The 19,567-nt window shown below is 35.9% G+C and overlaps 2 protein-coding genes and 1 long non-coding RNA gene across 3 annotated transcripts; 2 read left to right on the top strand and 1 right to left on the bottom strand.

Annotated features, from left to right (window-relative positions):
- Positions 1-564: 564 nt before the first annotated feature.
- Positions 565-3,636, bottom strand: nosip (nitric oxide synthase interacting protein). Its single transcript, XM_087810087.1, has 9 exons — positions 3,427-3,636; positions 3,192-3,297; positions 3,037-3,118; positions 2,834-2,966; positions 2,597-2,730; positions 1,174-1,290; positions 1,024-1,094; positions 852-960; positions 565-793 (listed from the first exon to the last, which is right to left on the bottom strand). The coding sequence occupies exons 1-9, from the start codon at positions 3,494-3,496 to the stop codon at positions 722-724; spliced, it is 894 nt and encodes a 297-aa protein (XP_087666213.1). The 5' UTR covers positions 3,497-3,636; the 3' UTR covers positions 565-721.
- Positions 3,637-7,106: 3,470 nt separating this feature from the next.
- On the top strand, positions 7,107-8,773 carry LOC148065225 (uncharacterized). Its single transcript, XR_015713457.1, has 2 exons — positions 7,107-7,148; positions 7,212-8,773. It is a non-coding gene; the product is annotated as an uncharacterized LOC148065225 (long non-coding RNA).
- Positions 8,774-9,567: 794 nt separating this feature from the next.
- bcl2l12 (BCL2 like 12) lies at positions 9,568-17,476 on the top strand. The gene is made up of 9 exons (XM_087810084.1): positions 9,568-9,701; positions 10,485-10,606; positions 11,043-11,223; positions 11,559-11,742; positions 12,786-13,146; positions 13,220-13,336; positions 14,197-14,273; positions 15,203-15,466; positions 16,837-17,476. The coding sequence occupies exons 3-9, from the start codon at positions 11,045-11,047 to the stop codon at positions 16,873-16,875; spliced, it is 1,221 nt and encodes a 406-aa protein (XP_087666210.1). The 5' UTR covers positions 9,568-9,701; positions 10,485-10,606; positions 11,043-11,044; the 3' UTR covers positions 16,876-17,476.
- The last annotated feature ends 2,091 nt before the right edge of the window (positions 17,477-19,567 follow it).

Raw genomic sequence — 19,567 nt, 5'->3', positions numbered from 1 at the left:
TGTAATTAAACAAGAAATTATTTTAATAATTTATACTATATTAAGATCTAAAATATGTTTGTTTTTTTACTTTGAAATTGGAAACAAGAATTACATCACTAAAAATTCTAATATTTTTGTATTTAACGGAGCTTAACAATGTTTTTCAGTTAAACTATTCTTTTCGTATATATATTACATATATAGATAGATAGATATAGTATATATAATATACTGTAGATATTTACATACATATATACATATGTCATTTTAATGACAGTGTGTTTTAAGAGGGTAATAATACATGACCGTAAACAGGATCATGACGTAAAAATAAATAGAATACTCTTTTGTATGAAATCATAAAAAAAATAAATGCTAAATATAATGTTTAATAAAGAAATACCTTTTAAATACAGTTTATCAAAATCACAACTTAAATAATAATAATAATAATCTCTATTTATATAGCGCCTTTCTAGACCAGGGTCGCAAATGTTAATTGTTCACTGAAATGCGTCATAATTAAATGAATCTCATGGCAGCTTCAAATAGTGTCGACAATAGGCAAAAAACTTTGGTACAAAAAAGTACATTTTATTGAAAATAAGAAAAAAAGAAGCTGAAGTTCAACTGATGACTTCATGATACAAGTGTAACTTTACAATATAGCAAATGATTCTTAAAGAAAGATCCAGGAAACAACCTATTATTCCATGATGTTAGAACTCTCTGGAGACCCTCACACCTGCATGACTGGACGAGCCTCTTTGGCGCTGAGGTCCACTCCGGAGGCAGCGAAGCCGGTCCCTCCCTGTCAGAACCACAGCGGTCAGAGGAGACCAGAGGAGACACTCGAGCTCACGACTCACCCTCTGCAGGGGGACGATGTCTCTGTCGGTCAGTTTCTCCCCCGTCGCCGGATCGATCATGTCCTTCTTGATCAGCTTCTCCACACACTCCTGCGTCACCACCGCCCCCCTGAACACACACACGGGTGAGACCTCCATCCTGACCGTGGTCTCAGTAACGAGCAGGACTTACGTTGTGCGGAGGACGGCACACGGGACACTGTTGCCGAGAGTGTCTCTGGTCACGGCGCACACGTACCTGTCCTGGAAACGAATGTTATCTCAAGTGTTAAGAGCGTCTTTGAAGGTGTTTTGTTCGTCGATGAACGACAGAACCACTGACCTGACGGGTCAACAGATGCACTCGGTCCAGACTGGCGTCAATGGGGGTGAATTTAACGTTGATGAGCTCGTTCATCTTGATGGGACGACCTGACATCGGACACAACACTGTCTTGCTCTGGAAGTTAATACCACCATGGAGATGATTATTAACATAATTGTTACTATAATAACACACAAATATTTACAAACAGACACACTCTCATCCTCACCCACTCACACGCACTTTCTCACATATACACACACATTATCTCATACAATCACAGGATAAGGTTGTCAGCCTTTAGCTGGCGCACTTAAAAACAAATAAACATTCATACCAAAAAGTCACTCCTCTACTTTTCACATTAACCTGTGAATATTAACGCCGTACGTGTCTGTGTTGCAAATAAATTTCCTGCCATTTTGTCCTGCCCAGCTTTATGAACATTGAAATCCCAGCAATGACTGGGTACGAGAGGATACAGTCGACTACAGCAGCTTTTAAAGCTGATGATTGGATTTACTTTGGCTTCAAAACAAATAAAAGCAGTAACGACTTTGTCAAGAGTCATGTGGTCTGTAAATTCTGCAACACCAGAGTCGAGTACTCGACATACCCACACAAAAACTACCCTTAAAGAAAAAAAAATATTAAAAAAGAAAACACACACAAATAAACACTGTCACACACAAACAAAACACACTCACACAAACACGTGCACACAAAATACTTATCACACAAACAAACACTGACACACTAACAAAAACTTGCTCACACACACACAAAACATACAAACTAACACTTTTACACACAAAACCTTGCTCACACAAACACAAACAAACACTCCTACACACAAAAACACTGACACACAAAGGATTGCTCTCAAAAACAAAAAACATACAAACAAACACTTTTATACACAAAACCTTGCTCACACAAACAAATACAAACACTCCTACACACAAAAAACACCACGACACTCAAACAAAAACACACAAAAACTTGCTCACACAAACAAACACTCTTACACAAAAAAACTTGCTCTTACAAACAAAAACACTGACACACAAACAAAAAAAACACAAACACCTGCTAACACAAACAAATAACACAAACACACACTCTTACACGCAGAATAAACTCTGACGAACAAAAAAAACACAAAAACATGCTGACACAAACACTCACTCACACAAAAAACTCAGACGCACAAACTAAACACACAAAAACTTGCTAACACAAACGAAGAACACAAACAAACAAACGCTCTTACACACAAAACTAACTGACACAGAAACAAACACAAAAAACACGCACACAAACAAACCCAAACCTTTACACACAAACAGACACACACAAAAACAAAGACACTCATTATGAAAAAAAATCACAAACACATGCAAAACCCGGATAAAAGAGCAGGTCAGTGGAAGGAACTCACAGGTTTCTTCACCAGCGTAGGTTTGGCCTCAGGAGTCAAGGATGGGATCCAGAAACTGGGCAGAGCTTGACTGGATCCAGCTGACGTGGAAGCAGACGGCTCTGGTGCACCCTGGTCGGTCTTGCCACCTTCACCTGAGAGGAACATCCAGCTGTGAGTTGTAAAGGCGGACTAGGGGGCGCTCTCACACCGGCAGGGAAAACCTCTCAGCGACGGCGAACCTTCACGCATACGTACTGGTGAACGGATTGATGGGTTTGGACACGATGCTGTTCTCCCGGGTCTTGAACTTCTCCACCTTCTCCCGTTCCCCGGACTTGGACTCGTGCTGACTCGTGCTCTTCTGCTGCTTCTTCTGCTTCTCGTACGCCTGAAGGAATTCACCGGCTGGGATCACTAGACGATCAGACAGAACGAGTCGAGGCAAGAGTGAGATGAACCTTCATCTTCTTGGCGATCTGCGTCTTCTGGTGCAGGATGTATTCAAGGATGGCCTGTTTCTCGTACAAATATCCGTCCGGGCTGAAGGGGCAGCGACAGAAACAAAGTGTTACATGTTGGAAAACATGTCTGCGTGTGTAAAAAAGTGACATACGTGACCACAGGGATCTGACATGGCTGCAGGGACAGACAGCAACAGTCGAAGTCCTTGATGGCGTCTTTACCCAGACGGATGCTCTGAGTCCCGTAACCAGAAGCAGCTGCAACACACACATGTTTTATACGTTTAAATTAAAGTACTTGATATAGTGAAGCATTGTGGGTTCAACTTTAAACGTATCTGAGGAAAGTATTTGAGCTTTGCTCGTTGAAAGGACAACAAATCGTACCTGTATCTTTCCTCTTCTCGTGGTAAGTGTAAACAGCTCCTGCAGTGCAGTTCTTTCCGTGGCGAGTCATTGTAAAATGATCTAAAATAAAGAATACTATCGACTAAATAGGGTTTCTTATAACTAACAACGCATTCATTAATTAAGAAACTATGTTAGAGCTTCAGTAGATGGTACACAGCATTTATTGTTATTCTAGCAGCGCCTGAGTCGACAACTTCCGCTTCCGGCTAATCCCTCTTGTAGTGTGCCCCCTGGTGGCGTGACTGACACACCAATTCTTATACGCTTTACGATGGATGATATGAATAGAATTTAATATGCGAAGAAAATTCATATTAAAAGCGATTTTGGAATGTGTGTAAGCTCTTTACATAAACCTTATGAATATCCACGCTATACAAGTCATCTGTTTCACTCAGATAATAACAAAAATAAAAATAAAATAATGATAAATTCTTGAAACTGATTGAAACAGTTTGAACGCATTTTTAATCTTTCTAAAAAAAAAATACTAACACAAGGCAGAAACTTTTGTAAATAAAGATTTAATAGTATATATATATTTATTTTATTTAAATTGCAGCTATTTTGTATTACTACAACGGAGTATTCTCATAATACATTTATTTTATGCGACTTTAATCTCGTAATAAAAATAAAATATATTTCAAGTGGCTCTAATACTCAGTCGTACTGTCGTAGTGATGCCTTTTTCCAAAATCGTACACTTCTTGACCTTTAAAGTATATATTTTATTGAGTATTGTTTTGATTGTTTAAGCGCTTTGTGACCCTGGTTTGGAAAAGCGCTATACAAATACAAATAACTTACTTACTTACTTCGCATCAAACACAATTTTAGTTTTGTATACATCATACATTTACAATCATAGAATTTCAACTACAAATGTCACACATTTCTATCTTTGAAGTAACAATTTAACAGAAGTTTGTTGTTTTTGTGTATTTTAGTTATTTTGTTAAAGTAGTTCATACATTTGGTTTTCACTTCATTTAATTAATTAATTTAATTTCTACATTGTCAATTGATCTTGTTGAACCAGAATCTTCAAGCCCAATATTTACATTCGTTATCTCATACAATCACAGGATATACAAAAATAGACAAAACAATTATTTGAACAGGTTGTCAGCCTTTAGCTGGTGCACTAACAGAAAAATAAACATTCATGCCTAAAGTCACTCCTCTAGTTTTCACATTAACCTGTGAATATTCACGCCGTTCATGTCTGTGTTGCAAATAAATTTCCTGCCATTTTATCCTGCCCAGCTTTATGAACATTGAAATCCCAGCAATGACTGGGTACAAGAGGATACAGTCGACTCCAGCAGCTTTTAAAGCTGATGATTGGATTTACTTTGGCTTCAACAAATAAAAGCAGTAACGACTTTGTCAAGAGTCATGTGGTCTGTAAATTCTGCAACACCAGAGTCAAGTACTCGAGAATATTACACATATATCCTTTTTACAACAGTATAACAACCAATCGAATAGTTGTCACTGTATCCTATTACCAGATTCTCGTCAATACAAATCCATAACATACAGTATCAAAAGCTATTATGACAAATACATGATACAAACCAAAAAATGGAAATCTTTTCTCAAAATATAATTCTGTATATTGTTAAATATACGTATCTTTTTTTTTTATGGTTAGTAATATATTTTATATATATAAAAATAAAATAAACATGTAATTAAAAAAGAAAAAAATATGGTCATATGGGGTATATATATATACTGTATATATATATAGTAAGTAAGTAAGTAATTTTTATTTGTATAGCGCTTTTCTAGACCAGGGTCACAAAGCGCTTAAACTATCAAAACAATATTCAATAAAGTATATACTTTAAAGGGCATATATATATATATATATATATGGTCATTTACATAAGATATTCATATGTCCATGAACATTTGCAAGTTAAATGCAGAAGAACTTCCATTTTTTTTAAGTATGAACACAAATTTAAGTTCTTTTAAAAGAAGAAGCTGGGCCGTCATTACGCTGATGTGATCTCCAGCATCAGGGTCATTAGCATGTCTTGTTTATTTCTCACTTGGTTTACAGCAGCATTTCCTGCCTATGTGACTGTGGATTTCCTGTCAGCAGACCCCACACCCAACTCAAATCAAGCTCCATCCAAACACATGATGAAACACTGCAGTGACACAAATACAGAATGAAAATCGACTTCTCAACAAACCAACACGTAAAACTGAAAAAAATAAACTACATTTTAAGATGATTTAATGTTATAAAATCAAAGATGTCGTCACTACATTAGATTGTTAACAAAACTGCTGACCTCGTCACACAAACACATCCTTATAAGGCATGATAAATGATGAGTAAATGATGTGTAAAGGTTACTATGTGACGATTAAAAAAAAAAAAAGATAAGAAGATTTGAACATCATAAACAAGAGTTCCCAGAAGACCCTGAACTAATCTTGAGTCTTTGAGCCTGAACCTCACAGTATCGCTGCATCAGCACTCGGCCCATTATCTCCATCCTGATGCCCCACAGACACCCTCTTCCTCTGGAGGTTTGACTTCCTCTGTTGTCATGGAAACATGTAGACCAACGTGATTTATTTGACAAATGTAACATTATAGGCTAATTGAAACTTCAGGGGAGATGTGCTTTACCTGGGATTTGAACCATCACTGTAGTTGAATCCTTGTGGACAAAATCAGTTTAGATCAGTCAACTGGGTCAATTTTGTTTTATTATTATATTTATTTTTATTTATATTTACATACATTTTTTCCTTTGTGTGTTATTTTCATTTGGATTTTTTTTAAATACAAAAGAATATACTGGAAGTTCAAACTTTTTTCTCTCTTATCAACAGTGTATTTGTTTTTCATGTATATGACTAATTTTTACTGTGTTAGTCCATTGTTTATGTTCACGTCTTCCACTAAAATACTATAAAAAATAAAATAAAATAAATATAGCCTAACAGTGACTCCTTTAAGAAACATCTTAAGACGTTTTTATTTGTTCAGGCTTTTCCTTGACTTTCTGGAACTCCTGTTGTGTTATCAGGTTTATCTTGACCTTTAAAGTATATACTTTTTTGAGTATTGTTTTGATTGTTTAAGCGCTTCGTGACCCTGGTCTGGAAAAGCGCTATACAAATAAAAATTACTGACTTACTTACTTACTTACTACTATGATTAAATAAAGATAATAAATTATGTTATTTTTGTGTAAAAGTCCCTTCAAAATAAAAGGAAATACTTCTTTTATCTACTTTTATTGAAACCACTGCAGTATTGAGTTGAAACATATACTTATATTGAGACAAGATACTTTTTTTTTCTCTCTAAAAGAGACAACATTGCGAGTTAAAATAACCAGTGAAACTACTGAAGCAGCACGTTTTTTGTCCAGTATCAACCTTTTCCTGACCCTTTCCTCTCTATTTACAGCAATCAAACATCTGCATCTCTTTACTCCCCCCGACTCCACCTCTCGCCGCTCGAGGTCTCTGGGTGTTTGCTGTTCACTTCCTGTCACAGAGGAAGGGCCTCACCCTGTCGCCCTGCTCCCTATTGGCCCTCGCAGGGATGGAGGGATGGGAGGAGGGAGGTCAGGAGGATAGAAAGAGGGTCCACTCGGTAGCTGGAGTCGTCGGGGAGGAAAGAAGAGCTGGAGCAGCAGAAGAAGAAGAAGACGATTGTAAGTAAGTTTCATACTTCTTGAGTAGAGATGGTGAGTGTTGACTACTTTACTCTCCTCCAGGTCTTCTGGGCGACGGCGCACTTGATCCAGAGTCATCGTCCGGCCTTGGTCTGGTCACTCCCAATCCTTGTACCAGTGTCATGATACAGGACAGACGCTGGACGGGTTTGGGGGGGGCTGTGCCAAGACCTGCACTGAAGGTGACTCCAAGAGACTTTTATTTATATTTATAATGTAGTTGTTTTTTAACAAAAACTACAGCTTTTTTGACACATCCGTAATTTCTTTGAAAAGAAAAATATATTTTTTAATTATTATCTGTTGATTTGTTTATTTAATTCAAAACTCAAATTAACGTTTAACTAATTTTTAAATAAATATTTTCGCATTTTTAGACCAATTTTTCCAAAGCACAGTTTTACATGTTTATTTAATGACACTAGAAAATTGATTTTTGAGACACAATTATCTACAAAACCTTAAAATAAAAAAAAAATCTCTTTATATGGATTCAATGGCAACATACATACATCTTTTAAGTTTAAAATTGATTCAAAGTGAAAAATTTAAATATTTAGATAAGGCATGTAATAGCATTTTAATATTTAGATTAATTCTGGATTTGTGCTTATAAGTGATAACAAATAATAATTAATAAACAATATCTAGTGTACTTTAGGAAAATAAATTGTTATGTGGAAAAGTTATGTGGAGAACATATTACAATGATTTTTCAAAAAAATCAAATATATACATATAGTGATAAGAATAAAATGTATTCTAATAAAGTTATATCTAGTTTACATGCAACCTCTCTGTATCCATTTTTATAAACATTAGGAATTTAAAAAATGTGCCAACAAAAATCTTTCTTGTTTAATAAAATAAAAAGAAAAAAAATAGTTAAATTTAATTATTGTGTATATATATATATATATATATATATATATATATATATATATATATATATACTGTATATATATATATATGCATATGATATCTTGATATTTCATCAAAGGTGAGGGGTTTTTTTATAGCTCAGCAGCGGAACAGACGACGCCAAACACTTAATGCTGACTCGCTATCACTGAAAAGTCGTGTCTATTCAATCTGAGAACCTTTTTTTCTTTTGCTCGCAAACACAAGTCGCTCCCACGTCCCGGTGGACTGTGACAAATAGGAACAGGCTGCAGCCCAGATTCAGGATATGAAGGCTCAGGCATGGCTGCCACTTAAAGCACACAATAGAAGCTGACATTCCTCATGGAACAGCATTGATGCTGCGGAGAGAAGTTCAAATGTGAACGATCTTGACCCGTGATTGAATGTTTTTAGGCTCTCACTGAATGTATCCATGATGTTGATGCTCATATTGTCTTGTTTATAGTCAGAATCAATACAGTTTGTATAACTTTTACATTAAGGACTACATCTTTTTAATGAAAACACTTGATTGTATGATCTGGATGTTTGTTTTACTTAATAAAATAAATAAAAAATGGATTGTAAACGTACTTTCAACATTACTTTTTGTATTTTCTGTAACCTGTTTGTATAGATTTTTTGTTTGTTTTTGCAAGAAAATCTGCACTAATAAAATATATTAAAAACAACTTACAAAACTGGTAATAAAAGTTTCTGATTCTGATTTACAAATGTGTCAAGTTGGACCTCCAGGTGTATTTTCCACACTAGTTGTGCAAACTGAAAGTTAAACACACACATACATACACACACGTATATTCTTTAAATTAATGTATATTCATTTGACATCAGTTTACAAATATATTATTAGTTTAATATATATTAATCTGTAATCATACAAGAAATGTAAATAAGAATAGTTTTTATTTAGGCTTCTTATTCTTGTTGATAAAGCAGTCTTCATGTTGTCATTCATTTTTTTTCCATTTATCATTTATGTTAACATGTTTCCTTACAATTAAAAAAAGGTATATTTTAACCATATTAAAATATTAAGCCACTCATTTTGACTCTAGAATTATTGTTTTAAACTAAATTAAGTAAATATCCTTTAATGTTGTGGATATTTTTCATCAAATTGTTTCGTTGACTTAAATAAAAATGTTAATAAAATAAATAAATTAAAAGTACAAGTAATAAACGTCATTCCTTTGTGTGTAAAGCTCGGGAGTCTCCAAGTTAGTATTGCGACATCAAAACTTTTTGATATATTTGTGGGGGAATTTGAAGATGTTTCACGAAAGACTTTCCTCTGGACTTCCACGGTTGAGTCAACAACCACACTTTTAAAACGTATTCAAACAATCATTCTTATTCAGTTTCTCAAAGGTTATGCTTAAATCAGTTGTTTTTTTATTTATTGTTCGCTGCTTTTATTCTCTACCGGATCACAACCACTCACGCTCCTCCCTATGGCGCCGCAGTGACGTCACCGAAACTCTTCAAGTCTGGACCAGGCGAGAAGAGAAGCAGGTAAAGTAAAGTTAAGTTGAAGTTGATCCTAAAATCCTCTGGACTTCTCAACATCCTGGTGTTCTTCAAAGAAGACCGTTTGTCTGGATCACGGTAAACCTACACACTTTATCCAAAAAATTGGATCGGCGCTTTTTGGCTCGTTTTTACTGTTATTTTTTAACAGTTTACTACACAAAAGTGTGTGTAAAACTCACAGGGACATGCATTTGTTGTTGTACTTGTTACTAAGGTGTGTGTTTTTAACGCGCGACTATTTCCTGGAGCTCCGGCCGGTGTTTATCGAGAGCCAATCGGATCGATACTTTCCGATTGAATGTCATCTTTATTCGCCGAATAATCCTTTTAAATGACGTTTGAGTTTTTGGAAAAGTCGCTCCTGGTAGATGTTTTGTCGTCATTCGAACGGACATGTTTTCAGAGCATGGGCCATTCATTTCACTGCGATGACGTCAGACCAGTGACCCCCACACTTGCAAATGGATTAACGTGTAATAATGTTTTTAAAAAACAAATAAAATGTGATTTAAATTAACCAATAATAGATAATAAATAGATGCATTTTCTTCCACGTATTCACAGTTTCGTCGATAGATTAATAGAATATTGTCCCATTTTATTATTATATTTGATTTTCTGGAACTCCTGTTGTGTTATCAGTTTTATCTTGACCTTTAAAGTATATACTTTATTGAATATTGTTTTGATTGTTTAAGCGCTTTGTGATCCTGGTCTGGAAAAGCGCTATATAAATAAAAATTACTTACATACTTACTATTATTATCATTAAATCATGGTAGAAATACATGTATGTCTGATGTTGTTGACGGGTTCAGTAAAACACATCCTGATTGTTTTTTGTGTATTTCTTTTAAGTTTTAACACGTCTTGGACTCCAGGAAGTTTTATTCCCCACCTCAATGAGCCCGGACCGCACACGACCTGGGTCGCCCTCCATAGATCATCACAGTGCCACACACAGCCCACTATAGAAGGAGGTACGAGGTCTTTGTATCTCTGGTTCATCCTGGGGGGAATAGCAGAGTTAAAGTTGAAAAAATAGAGCTTTTTAAAGAGGATTATTTAGGGTTGATTGATTGTTTACTTTTGTTTGACGCATCTAATAAATAATGACGTCTGCTTTAATTGACTCCAGTATCCATCATAACTGGTTCGACCACATTTTAACTTCAGGAATTTAAAGCAGCTGCCGTGTGACAATGCTTTGACTTTCAGGAAATAAACATCCTGGCTATATTTAACTTATGAAGAAAAACACTAAAATAAGTTAATTAAAAATGCATTTAAAAGTGTATCTATAGTTTTTTTCCCAGCGTTATAAGGTCATAGAGGAAATGAAACCGGGTTCAAAAAGGGAAATGTTCAGTATGACTTCGAGTTCCATTCTTTATCTCCTGCTGTGTCTTCTGACAGTGATGTCGGAGACGGACGGGCGTTTGCACTCCGTCTCCTCGGTGTCGTCCATCTCTCTCCTGGAGATCAAAGCTGAAACTAATCTGGTTCTAAAGGCGTTCCTTCATCGGACGCTCGACATTCCTCTTACGGACAGGCCGGGCCGAGTGGGAGGAACCTACAAAGACCACAACAAGTACAGGTACTCGCTTCTGATTTGATTTAAAGAGACTTTATAGTTTAAAAAAAACGCTGTATAAAAGAATAGAAAAATGTGTCCCAGCAGAAACCTCAAACAGAACCAGACCCACTGGTGCCTTTAGTCAAGTCAAGATATATATATCATTACGTTTAATTCTTCTATATTGTCAATTTATATCGTTTGCGTGTCAAACGGTAGAAGTGGAAGCAAATAGTAGGAGAGAAAACACCTGCTCAGAGAGGTTAAAGTTCACATGAAGGGACATTATATCGCTATAAGTGATGCAGGAAATTCCAGAAAAAATGGGTTGTATCATAGGATGTCTGTCGCCTTAGTGTAAACGGCAGAGATGCTAACAAACCAAAGGGCGAGTTGGGGTCCCAAGCCGAGGATGACAGCTCGTCAGACGAGAAGAAGTCGGGGATCAAGGAGTTCTTCAAGCAGCTTCCACTTCGCAACAGTCACCGCAAGGAGGCCAACGGCTCTCTGGAGAAAGACGGCAAAGGAAGACCGGCTGAGGTAGGAAAACAGCTTGTAACCTTTGTGTCTTTTATATCACGGGTAAGCCCCGCTACATGTACTACAACATGGATTAATAACAGTGAGGTGTCATAAAAAAAAAGTGGAGTTTGACCAGTGCCTGGTGTTATTCTCATTTCACCCTTCAGTCATGGTTACTACTAACAAACCTTTGTCTTGGCTTACAAGCAAATATACAGGTCACTAGCATAGATTTACCATACTTTGCTTTTAGTTTTTTCAAATTATTTATAATGGCAAGTTGTTATTATCATGTATTTACACTTGTTTTCCTCAAGTAAAATATTCCTGTTCAATAGGGTGTACAATTCTTACACCATTATCAGTGACACGTTTGACCTATTTGATGTATGTAATGAAGAAAAGTGAAATTCTATCAGAGAAACAACATTTAAAATTAAATCTAAAATCTAGAGAGATGTATTCTTTGATAGTATCAAAGTAACTAACTTAAATAGGGTGTCAAATAAGGCAAATAATAATAATACATTATGGTTATTCATTCACTATAGTCACAGTTTGTTCTTTTTTCCCCATATTTATTATTATTATATTATTATATTATCTTATCTATACTTTTTCGGTTTATAAGTTTCCTTTTGGGAGATTCTTTTTGTTGTTGTGTCTTCTTAATAATGGTAATAATACATTGTATTTATTGAGAGCTTCTTAGGACACACAAAGACGCTTTACAAACAAAGGATATGAAAAAGCGTTAGTACAGAAAAGACAATTATGGCTTAGCATGTTTGAACAGGTGGGTGGATTCAGAAACGTCTAGTGAGTTGGAAAACAATAGTCAGCTACACCCTGAAGTAGACATTGAGGCTTTCTGATGCGTTCATTTACATCACAGAAAAAAAAGAAACAATTTGTATCTATTTAACTGAGATTAAAAGTACAACAATTAAGTCTATTACTGATCATAATGAATTAATCCCGAAAGAACTACAAATAAAACACTTTACAATGACAATGTTACTGTGGAGTGGCTGTAATATAAACATAAGAACCCATTACAGGAAGGCGCCAAGTCTCCATCGTCCTCCTCGGAAGATGAAAATACAGAGAAGAAGAGCAAGAAGAAATACAGCCAGAAAAAGATAAAAAAAAGGCTCTCCAGGTTCTTCAGCATGAAGATGGAGGACAGGGAACGGAAAAAGGAGCGAGACCTGGAGAAGGAGCGAGAGAAGGAGAGGGAACGAGAGAAGGAGAGAGAACGAGAGAAGGAGCGAGAGAAGGAGAGCGAGCGAGAGGAGGCGAAACGGGAAAAGACGAGGGATCCGGAGAAGGAAAAACAAGGCGGTGAATCTCGTCCTCAAAGACCGAACACCTTGTCGATCGATACGGGACCGTATGCTGGAGGAAGTGCCATTTCTCCAGGTGAGGAGGAAGTAGAAGAAAAAAAAAAAAAAACAAGATATAGGTGTTGAATAACTTAATGTTTTGTGCGTAGGCCACCCGCCCGAGTTCTACGAAGAGGTGGCAGAGAAGCTGGAAAAGATCGCCCAAAGAAGCACGAGTGTTAAAAGCCCATATCAATGTCCAGTTCTGCCTCAAACACCCCCGACAGGTGAGTGAGAAACACACCTGAATGGATCGATTCGATCGTGCGCCTCGGGGAGTCTTGATGATGCGCGAATATGGGGGATCAGATACCCTGTTTATAACTTTTATGGACAGAATTGTGACCACGAGGTAGACCCAGGACACATTCCAGCTCCGCCCACCGGGGGAATCCCTGATGCCATCCTCGGCCATTCTCAAAACAGCCGGAGTGAACTTCGAAAAATCCCCCCTTGAGGGATCGAGTGAACATCGATGTCCCGAGCTGTATATAACCCACAATGCACTGCTTCGTTGCATGAAAAAAACGCATCCATGGTGGTGGCAGTAATGGACCACAGTTGTCTTCTGTCTGTTTACCACCAGAGAAGAAGAAGAAAAAATATATGCTCTTAAAAATTTCAATTATTATTAATTTTATCTTGAAGAGAATTCATTAAAATGAGGAAGTGTGGATCCGTACTAATTATGCAAACAACACTTCTTGTTATAATAAGAGCTGGAATAATTTGACATTACTATAAATCATTTAAAATAACGTCTCTAAAAACCATGTTTCTGTAGTTTTGCGTCATGACCGATTGATGTCATTAAACTAAAAAATGTTTCCACACGTTATAGTTTAACGTTCTCTCTACCTTTATAAGTATTTTTATTTCATTAAAGGCCACAATGGGAAAAAAACAAAACAAATATGGCTTGTTATATCTTAATAGACAATTGATCTTGTATTGTATGTGGTTTATTTGGTTTATTTACATTTCTATATTGGAATATATAGCTATGGTATGTGATACTCCGGGCTTTAAGTGAGCGAGGGCAGGTGTGTTGCATGTTCATCCATCTGTCTCCTGACGTCTCTTCCAGGAGAGTGGGATAAAGAGCTGGTGGTACAACAGCTGGTCCAGGTGCTCTGTGTGGAAGGAGACTTCATGAACAATAAGGTAAAACTTTATGGTCGAAACTGAGATTTGCGTCCTACCTTGTCTCACCTTAACATGGCAGACGATACTTCTCTTTAGAAGGATGGAATTCAAAAGCACTTTTTTAAGCTTGAATTCAGAGTACAGTAAAAACAAATGAAAGAAATACACAATAGAGATATAAAGAGATATAAAACAAATATAATTTTGTTAACCTGGCGGTTCTGGAAAGACATCGATAGAAACAGGTCTCTTTGATTTATTGGGATGTTTAATAAAATATAATGAATTAAAATGTTTTAACCATTTTCCATGAACATACAACAAGAAAACCGCCTTGTTTCGCCTCAAGTTTCCGACGGTACCTGAACACCACCTGTGACAGGTGTGTCAACCTGACTTTTTAGGCTTGTTGGCAAGTAGCTTGTAGCTAACTATTAGCACAAAATGAACATCTAAAACACCAAACACTTAACAAATACCATAATACATATTTAAAAGCCATGATCTCATTTTTAAAAAGCCGCCAGGGCTTCTCAACTGGTGGGTCTGGACCCAAAAAATGGGTTACAGAGATGTTGCCATGGTCTCCCTGGACCAGAACAGAAGTTTTTTTTTTTTAAATGGACTTTTACTTAGTGTTAAAGGTTTTAATCCCATGCTAGACACTTCTATCCCAAAGTTTATAAAGAGTTTTCATGTAATACGTTAGTTATGAAGTTGCATGTATTATATTTTGTTCAATTTATTACATAAGTAGTAGGCTTTTAATTTTTTGGGGGGGTAACTGTAACTACTCAATAACCACTGGTCTGGTCTACATGTGACAGGTTTTTCTCAACAAACATGGTTGTTAATTCTAATGTCATTGAACCGTAATGACAGTATAATGATCACAAATAAACTTCCAGATATCATGCAGATCTTTTAACGTGCGTCCTTTCCAACAGATCGAGACGGATCCGTTTCTCCGCACCAGCTTGAATCGTCTCTCCTACGCGTCGTTCGCGAAGCTCCTGGACACCTTCAGCGACACTCAGGTGGAGGTGACTCCGCCTCTGCCGCCGACGGCCAGTCCGACTCTGCAACGCGTGGCCGTGACCATGGAAGTGTCCCGGAGAATAGTCAGCGCCAGCGGCGCCCATCGCATGCAGAGCTATGCTGAGTGTTATATGGAGACGTTTGCGCCCTGGGTGAAGAGTCAGGGAGGATGGGTGAGTGACGTACAACACTAGTATTAATGTTACACCCTGGAACCTTTTATCTGTTGTTGTCTGTGGGGCCACACAAACGTTTATGTTACCCCCATTCTTACGTTTTTATTTCCCTTTTTCTTTCCCATCCTTCACAAAATTGGGAACAAATATTCTATAAATTATAGCTTTAAAATAAAGTGTAAAAGTATTGTTATTTTTACAATGGCATGGCTTAAAAACTATTTTTTATTTGTATGTCATTGACCTTTGATCTCTGTCATACATCAATCTTTACATCTTCTAGTGCTTAACATTTTATTTTTGAATAAACAGCATTTGCTATTTCAAGTTAAATTGACCCAAAATCAAGTTGAGATCCGTAGTGTTGGTATAAAGATAGATTAAAAGGGTAATTTCACATTCTGGGGGGGGGGGGGTCTTCCTTCAGTTTTGCCTTTGATCCAAATGTACATTTTATTTTTGTTCTTTCATGCCTTATGGATCAGATCAGAATGAGAAAACGTTTATAGCACGCAGCAATGTTGTGTGGTTGCAACATAAAATTAAATTAAAATAATATTTAAAGATAAAATGAAACAAAATACATCCATTTTGATCAAATAATATTCATGATCTGGGCAGCAGACGGTCAGAAAGTAGTGAAGGTCTGATAAAGCTTCATGAAACAGTGTCATGTTGTTCAGAGGTCAGTAGGTGGCGCCATCAGTTAAAAAAAATGATGTGATGTTTCATTAGAACAGTTCAAAACAAAATAAAATAGTGCAGAGACTGCCATCTAGTGGGCTCTGAAAACAATGACTCTGCTTCATGAAGCTTCATCAGACCAACACTAGTAGAACGAGTATTATTATCTATTATTAGTAGTATTAATGTGTGTTTTTCTCTGTGATTTCTTGAGTTTATCTAGACGGGCCCTTCCCTAGACTGCATAGAAAGGTTTTTTTGACCAATCACGATATAGATTCATTACATAGGGTCTCGCAACATTACTGAAAACATAATTATCTTCATCAATTATCTTTATCGATCCCTGATTGGTTGGTTAGTAACCGACGTTTGATGAGAAGATATGCAGTATGTCCGGACGAGGAAAATAAACAGGCTTTTGTCATATACCTGCTTTTATCATCAATTTTGAAGGAGTCAAACTAGACAAAACTAGTAAAAAATATATTAGCAACACAACTTAAAAGTTTAAACGTTTTTGAAGTAGGAAGAATGTATATGTATCCATAGAAGAATTTATTTTTCCATTAATACGTTTTTCAAATCTACAGTGCACCACAAACTAAATCCTGAATTTTGTTTGAGAGAACTGTCCACTTGTAATAAAAAAATAAACTTATGTTGAATCTTTTGGTCTCCAGGAGAACGTGGTGGACCTCAGCGACCACGAGTACGACTAAGTTTCATGCAACTGTGAACGGAAGTGACCACTGGAGCGACGATCTGTCAGACCTTCAAGACGAGGAAACAATACTGTCGAGCATCAGATCACGGCATCTGTGGGAACAACTCTTTATCTGAGTTCTACATATCTGTAGGAGTGAGTGAGCTAATGTCCTTTAAGCTCTGCTGTCAAACATGCATGTATGAATCCAAATTTGAACGACTACAAACCAGAAAAAGAACAGAAAACTGTACTTACTATTCAGGATTACGTTCTTTAATCTAATGTTCTAACTGAAGGGACTTTAACTGTTGCACATGTTAACATACGAGTCTGTGGCTCTTCTACTGTTTACATTCACAGATTATTTATGAAATGACACTAAAAGAAAAAGCAGTTTTATTAGCAGCGATTATTTAAGTCTCATGCTGTGAGCATCTATTTATAAAGAAACAAAGGAGACAAGAGTCTTTTTCAAGTCTGTTTTTTTACTGTTTTTTTCTCTTGTATTCTATTTTTACAAATCAACGTACATGTGAAGAGTTTATAAGGAAAAAAAAGTTATTTTATAAATGTTTTTTTTGAAGATGAATAAAAATGTATTTCTATTAAACAAAGGTCTGGGTATTGATGTTTATTTTCAAGTTGCTTTACATCAGTTCACAAATGTACTTTTCAAGATTACATAACGTCTTCTTCCAAACCATTTTAGGACTTTCCCCCGGTTTAGTTCTCATGGTGCACGGAACAGACTGCTTCCTCCTACACATGTTACAAACTCCTACACATGTTGTGTAGGAGTTTGTTGTTTGTGCGTGTCGGTCAAGGCCCAGGACTAAAAAAACAAAATTCTCAGGTCCACCACTGACTTACTTAGATCTCTCAATTTCAAAAAACACCTAAGATGGAAATAGTGATCAAAATTGTTCTTTAGTTAATGCCTGATTAAAATAATTAAGTAAAGTTTTATCTGTAAAGTGCCTTAAGTGGTACAATATCAATGTTGCTATAGCAATAGAGAGAAAGAAAAAAAAAAGACTAAATTATCACAAAGAATATTTCATTATATAAAAATATTATGATTGATTTAGGGTTACAGATAGTAAAGAGTTATTTTTGAACCTGGTGGACACGTGCAGAAAACCTTGTCATCTCTGATCCGTCAAATGTGATTTTACCACTTCTTAATTAAATTTAGTAAAAACACATTATTAAACAGAAATTAAGGGATGTGGATTTAAAGCTGGTGATACGATACGTATCATGATACACGGGCAATGATACAATATGTTGCGATGTATTATGACACTGTAGTAACAAGGATATATTTGTAGTATTGTCGAGAACTTGACTCTGGTGTTGCAGAATCTACAGACCACATGACTGTTGACAAAGTCGTAACTACTCTTATTTGTTTTTAAACCAAAATATGTCCAAACATAAGCTTTTTTAAGCTACTGGAGTCGACTGTATCCTCTCGTCCTCAGTCTAGCCCAGGTCTCAAAGGATTTTATTGTTCGTATAGCTGAGGGGGGCGTCATGACTGCTGCCATCTAGTGGCAAAGGGTATTTTTACATGTAGTAAGGTGGAAAAACCATAAAACAACAAAAAATCAACATATATAAACACATGCTTTTTCTCAGCTTAGCAAATATTCTCCATAAAGGTCTGCAAACAGAGAGAGATTTTACATTGGTATTTAACAGACTACTTTGATCCAAACATGGCAACCAAATAAACTGTACATTGTACATGACCAAAATAATAAATAGCACTTCAGCAGAAATACACACACAAATGAAGAATCATTTTAACTCTAGCTCAGGATTCAAACAAATCCTCTACAAGAAAGATAGATAGATAGATCTATTGAGAGTCTCTGGTTATGAAAAATACTCAAAATAAAACATGATTAAACTTGCAAATCTGTAGATAAAATGAAAGATGACATGACATAACTATTGAAAAGAAAAAAGTCTCTTTTATCGTGTCTAACATTAAGTGTTTACAGTTAATGCAATTTTTCAAGCAGATGATATGCTTTACAATGAAACTGATTTATTTAAAAGCCTGTACATTTCTGTATATCATGTGATTGTCCTTCTTTGACAACAACATCTTATTGTGTGATAAAAATAGGATGTTTCTTCAGGCTCTCATATTTTATTACTTTCCAGACGATTCACCGATGAAACAAACAGACAATGAGAGAAATGACAAACAAATATAAACAAATAAACTTAATACTGTCAGCACCAACCTTTAAATGATATATTTACTTATATATAAGTAAGTATATACTTTATACAGGACTATGCGTTTTCAATAACATGAAAATGACATCATGAAAACTCCATGCAGGAGCCAAGGTCTGAACCCCTCTCACAATTTTATACAATTGATTTACTCTTTTTGTGGTTACAATTTGGATGGTTAAGCTTAACCTTACAAATAAAGCAGAATGAGAGAAAATTGTTAAAATACAATATATTTTAAAGGATTTTCAGGGAGAATTCTGTAAATCTCTAATTAAATAACAAACATGAAATATATTGAATGAAATTTATGATATTAAAAAAAAGTGCATCTTTTCTATGATTAATACATTTGAATAAATATAAAATTCGAATTTTACAAGACGTACCGGTGACGTCAAAGTAATATTGTTGAGAGTTTTTCTTAGTAATTCTTTCTCGAACTCTTGTAG

Source organism: Callionymus lyra, chromosome 15 (assembly GCF_982586985.1).
Source record: "Callionymus lyra chromosome 15, fCalLyr1.hap1.1, whole genome shotgun sequence".
Classification (NCBI taxonomy): Eukaryota; Metazoa; Chordata; class Actinopteri; order Syngnathiformes; family Callionymidae; genus Callionymus; species Callionymus lyra.
Note: the sequence above shows the minus strand (reverse complement) of the source record. Positions and strands in the feature narration are given on the sequence as shown.

Bases quoted from the DNA above. Each gene is read 5' to 3' on its own strand.
- nosip (XM_087810087.1), bottom strand. From the start codon at position 3,496: ATGACTCGCCACGGAAAGAACTGCACTGCAGGAGCTGTTTACACTTAC. The intron at 3,119-3,191 runs GTATGTCACTTT...CTGCCCCTTCAG, and splicing joins TGTCAGATCCCTGTGGTCAC to CCCGGACGGATATTTGTACG. The intron at 961-1,023 runs GTAAGTCCTGCT...GTGTGTGTTCAG, and splicing joins TGTGCCGTCCTCCGCACAAC to GGGGGCGGTGGTGACGCAGG.
- bcl2l12 (XM_087810084.1), top strand. From the start codon at position 11,045: ATGTCGGAGACGGACGGGCGTTTGCACTCCGTCTCCTCGGTGTCGTCC. The intron at 13,147-13,219 runs GTGAGGAGGAAG...TTTTGTGCGTAG, and splicing joins AGGAAGTGCCATTTCTCCAG to GCCACCCGCCCGAGTTCTAC. The intron at 15,467-16,836 runs GTGAGTGACGTA...TTTGGTCTCCAG, and splicing joins TGAAGAGTCAGGGAGGATGG to GAGAACGTGGTGGACCTCAG.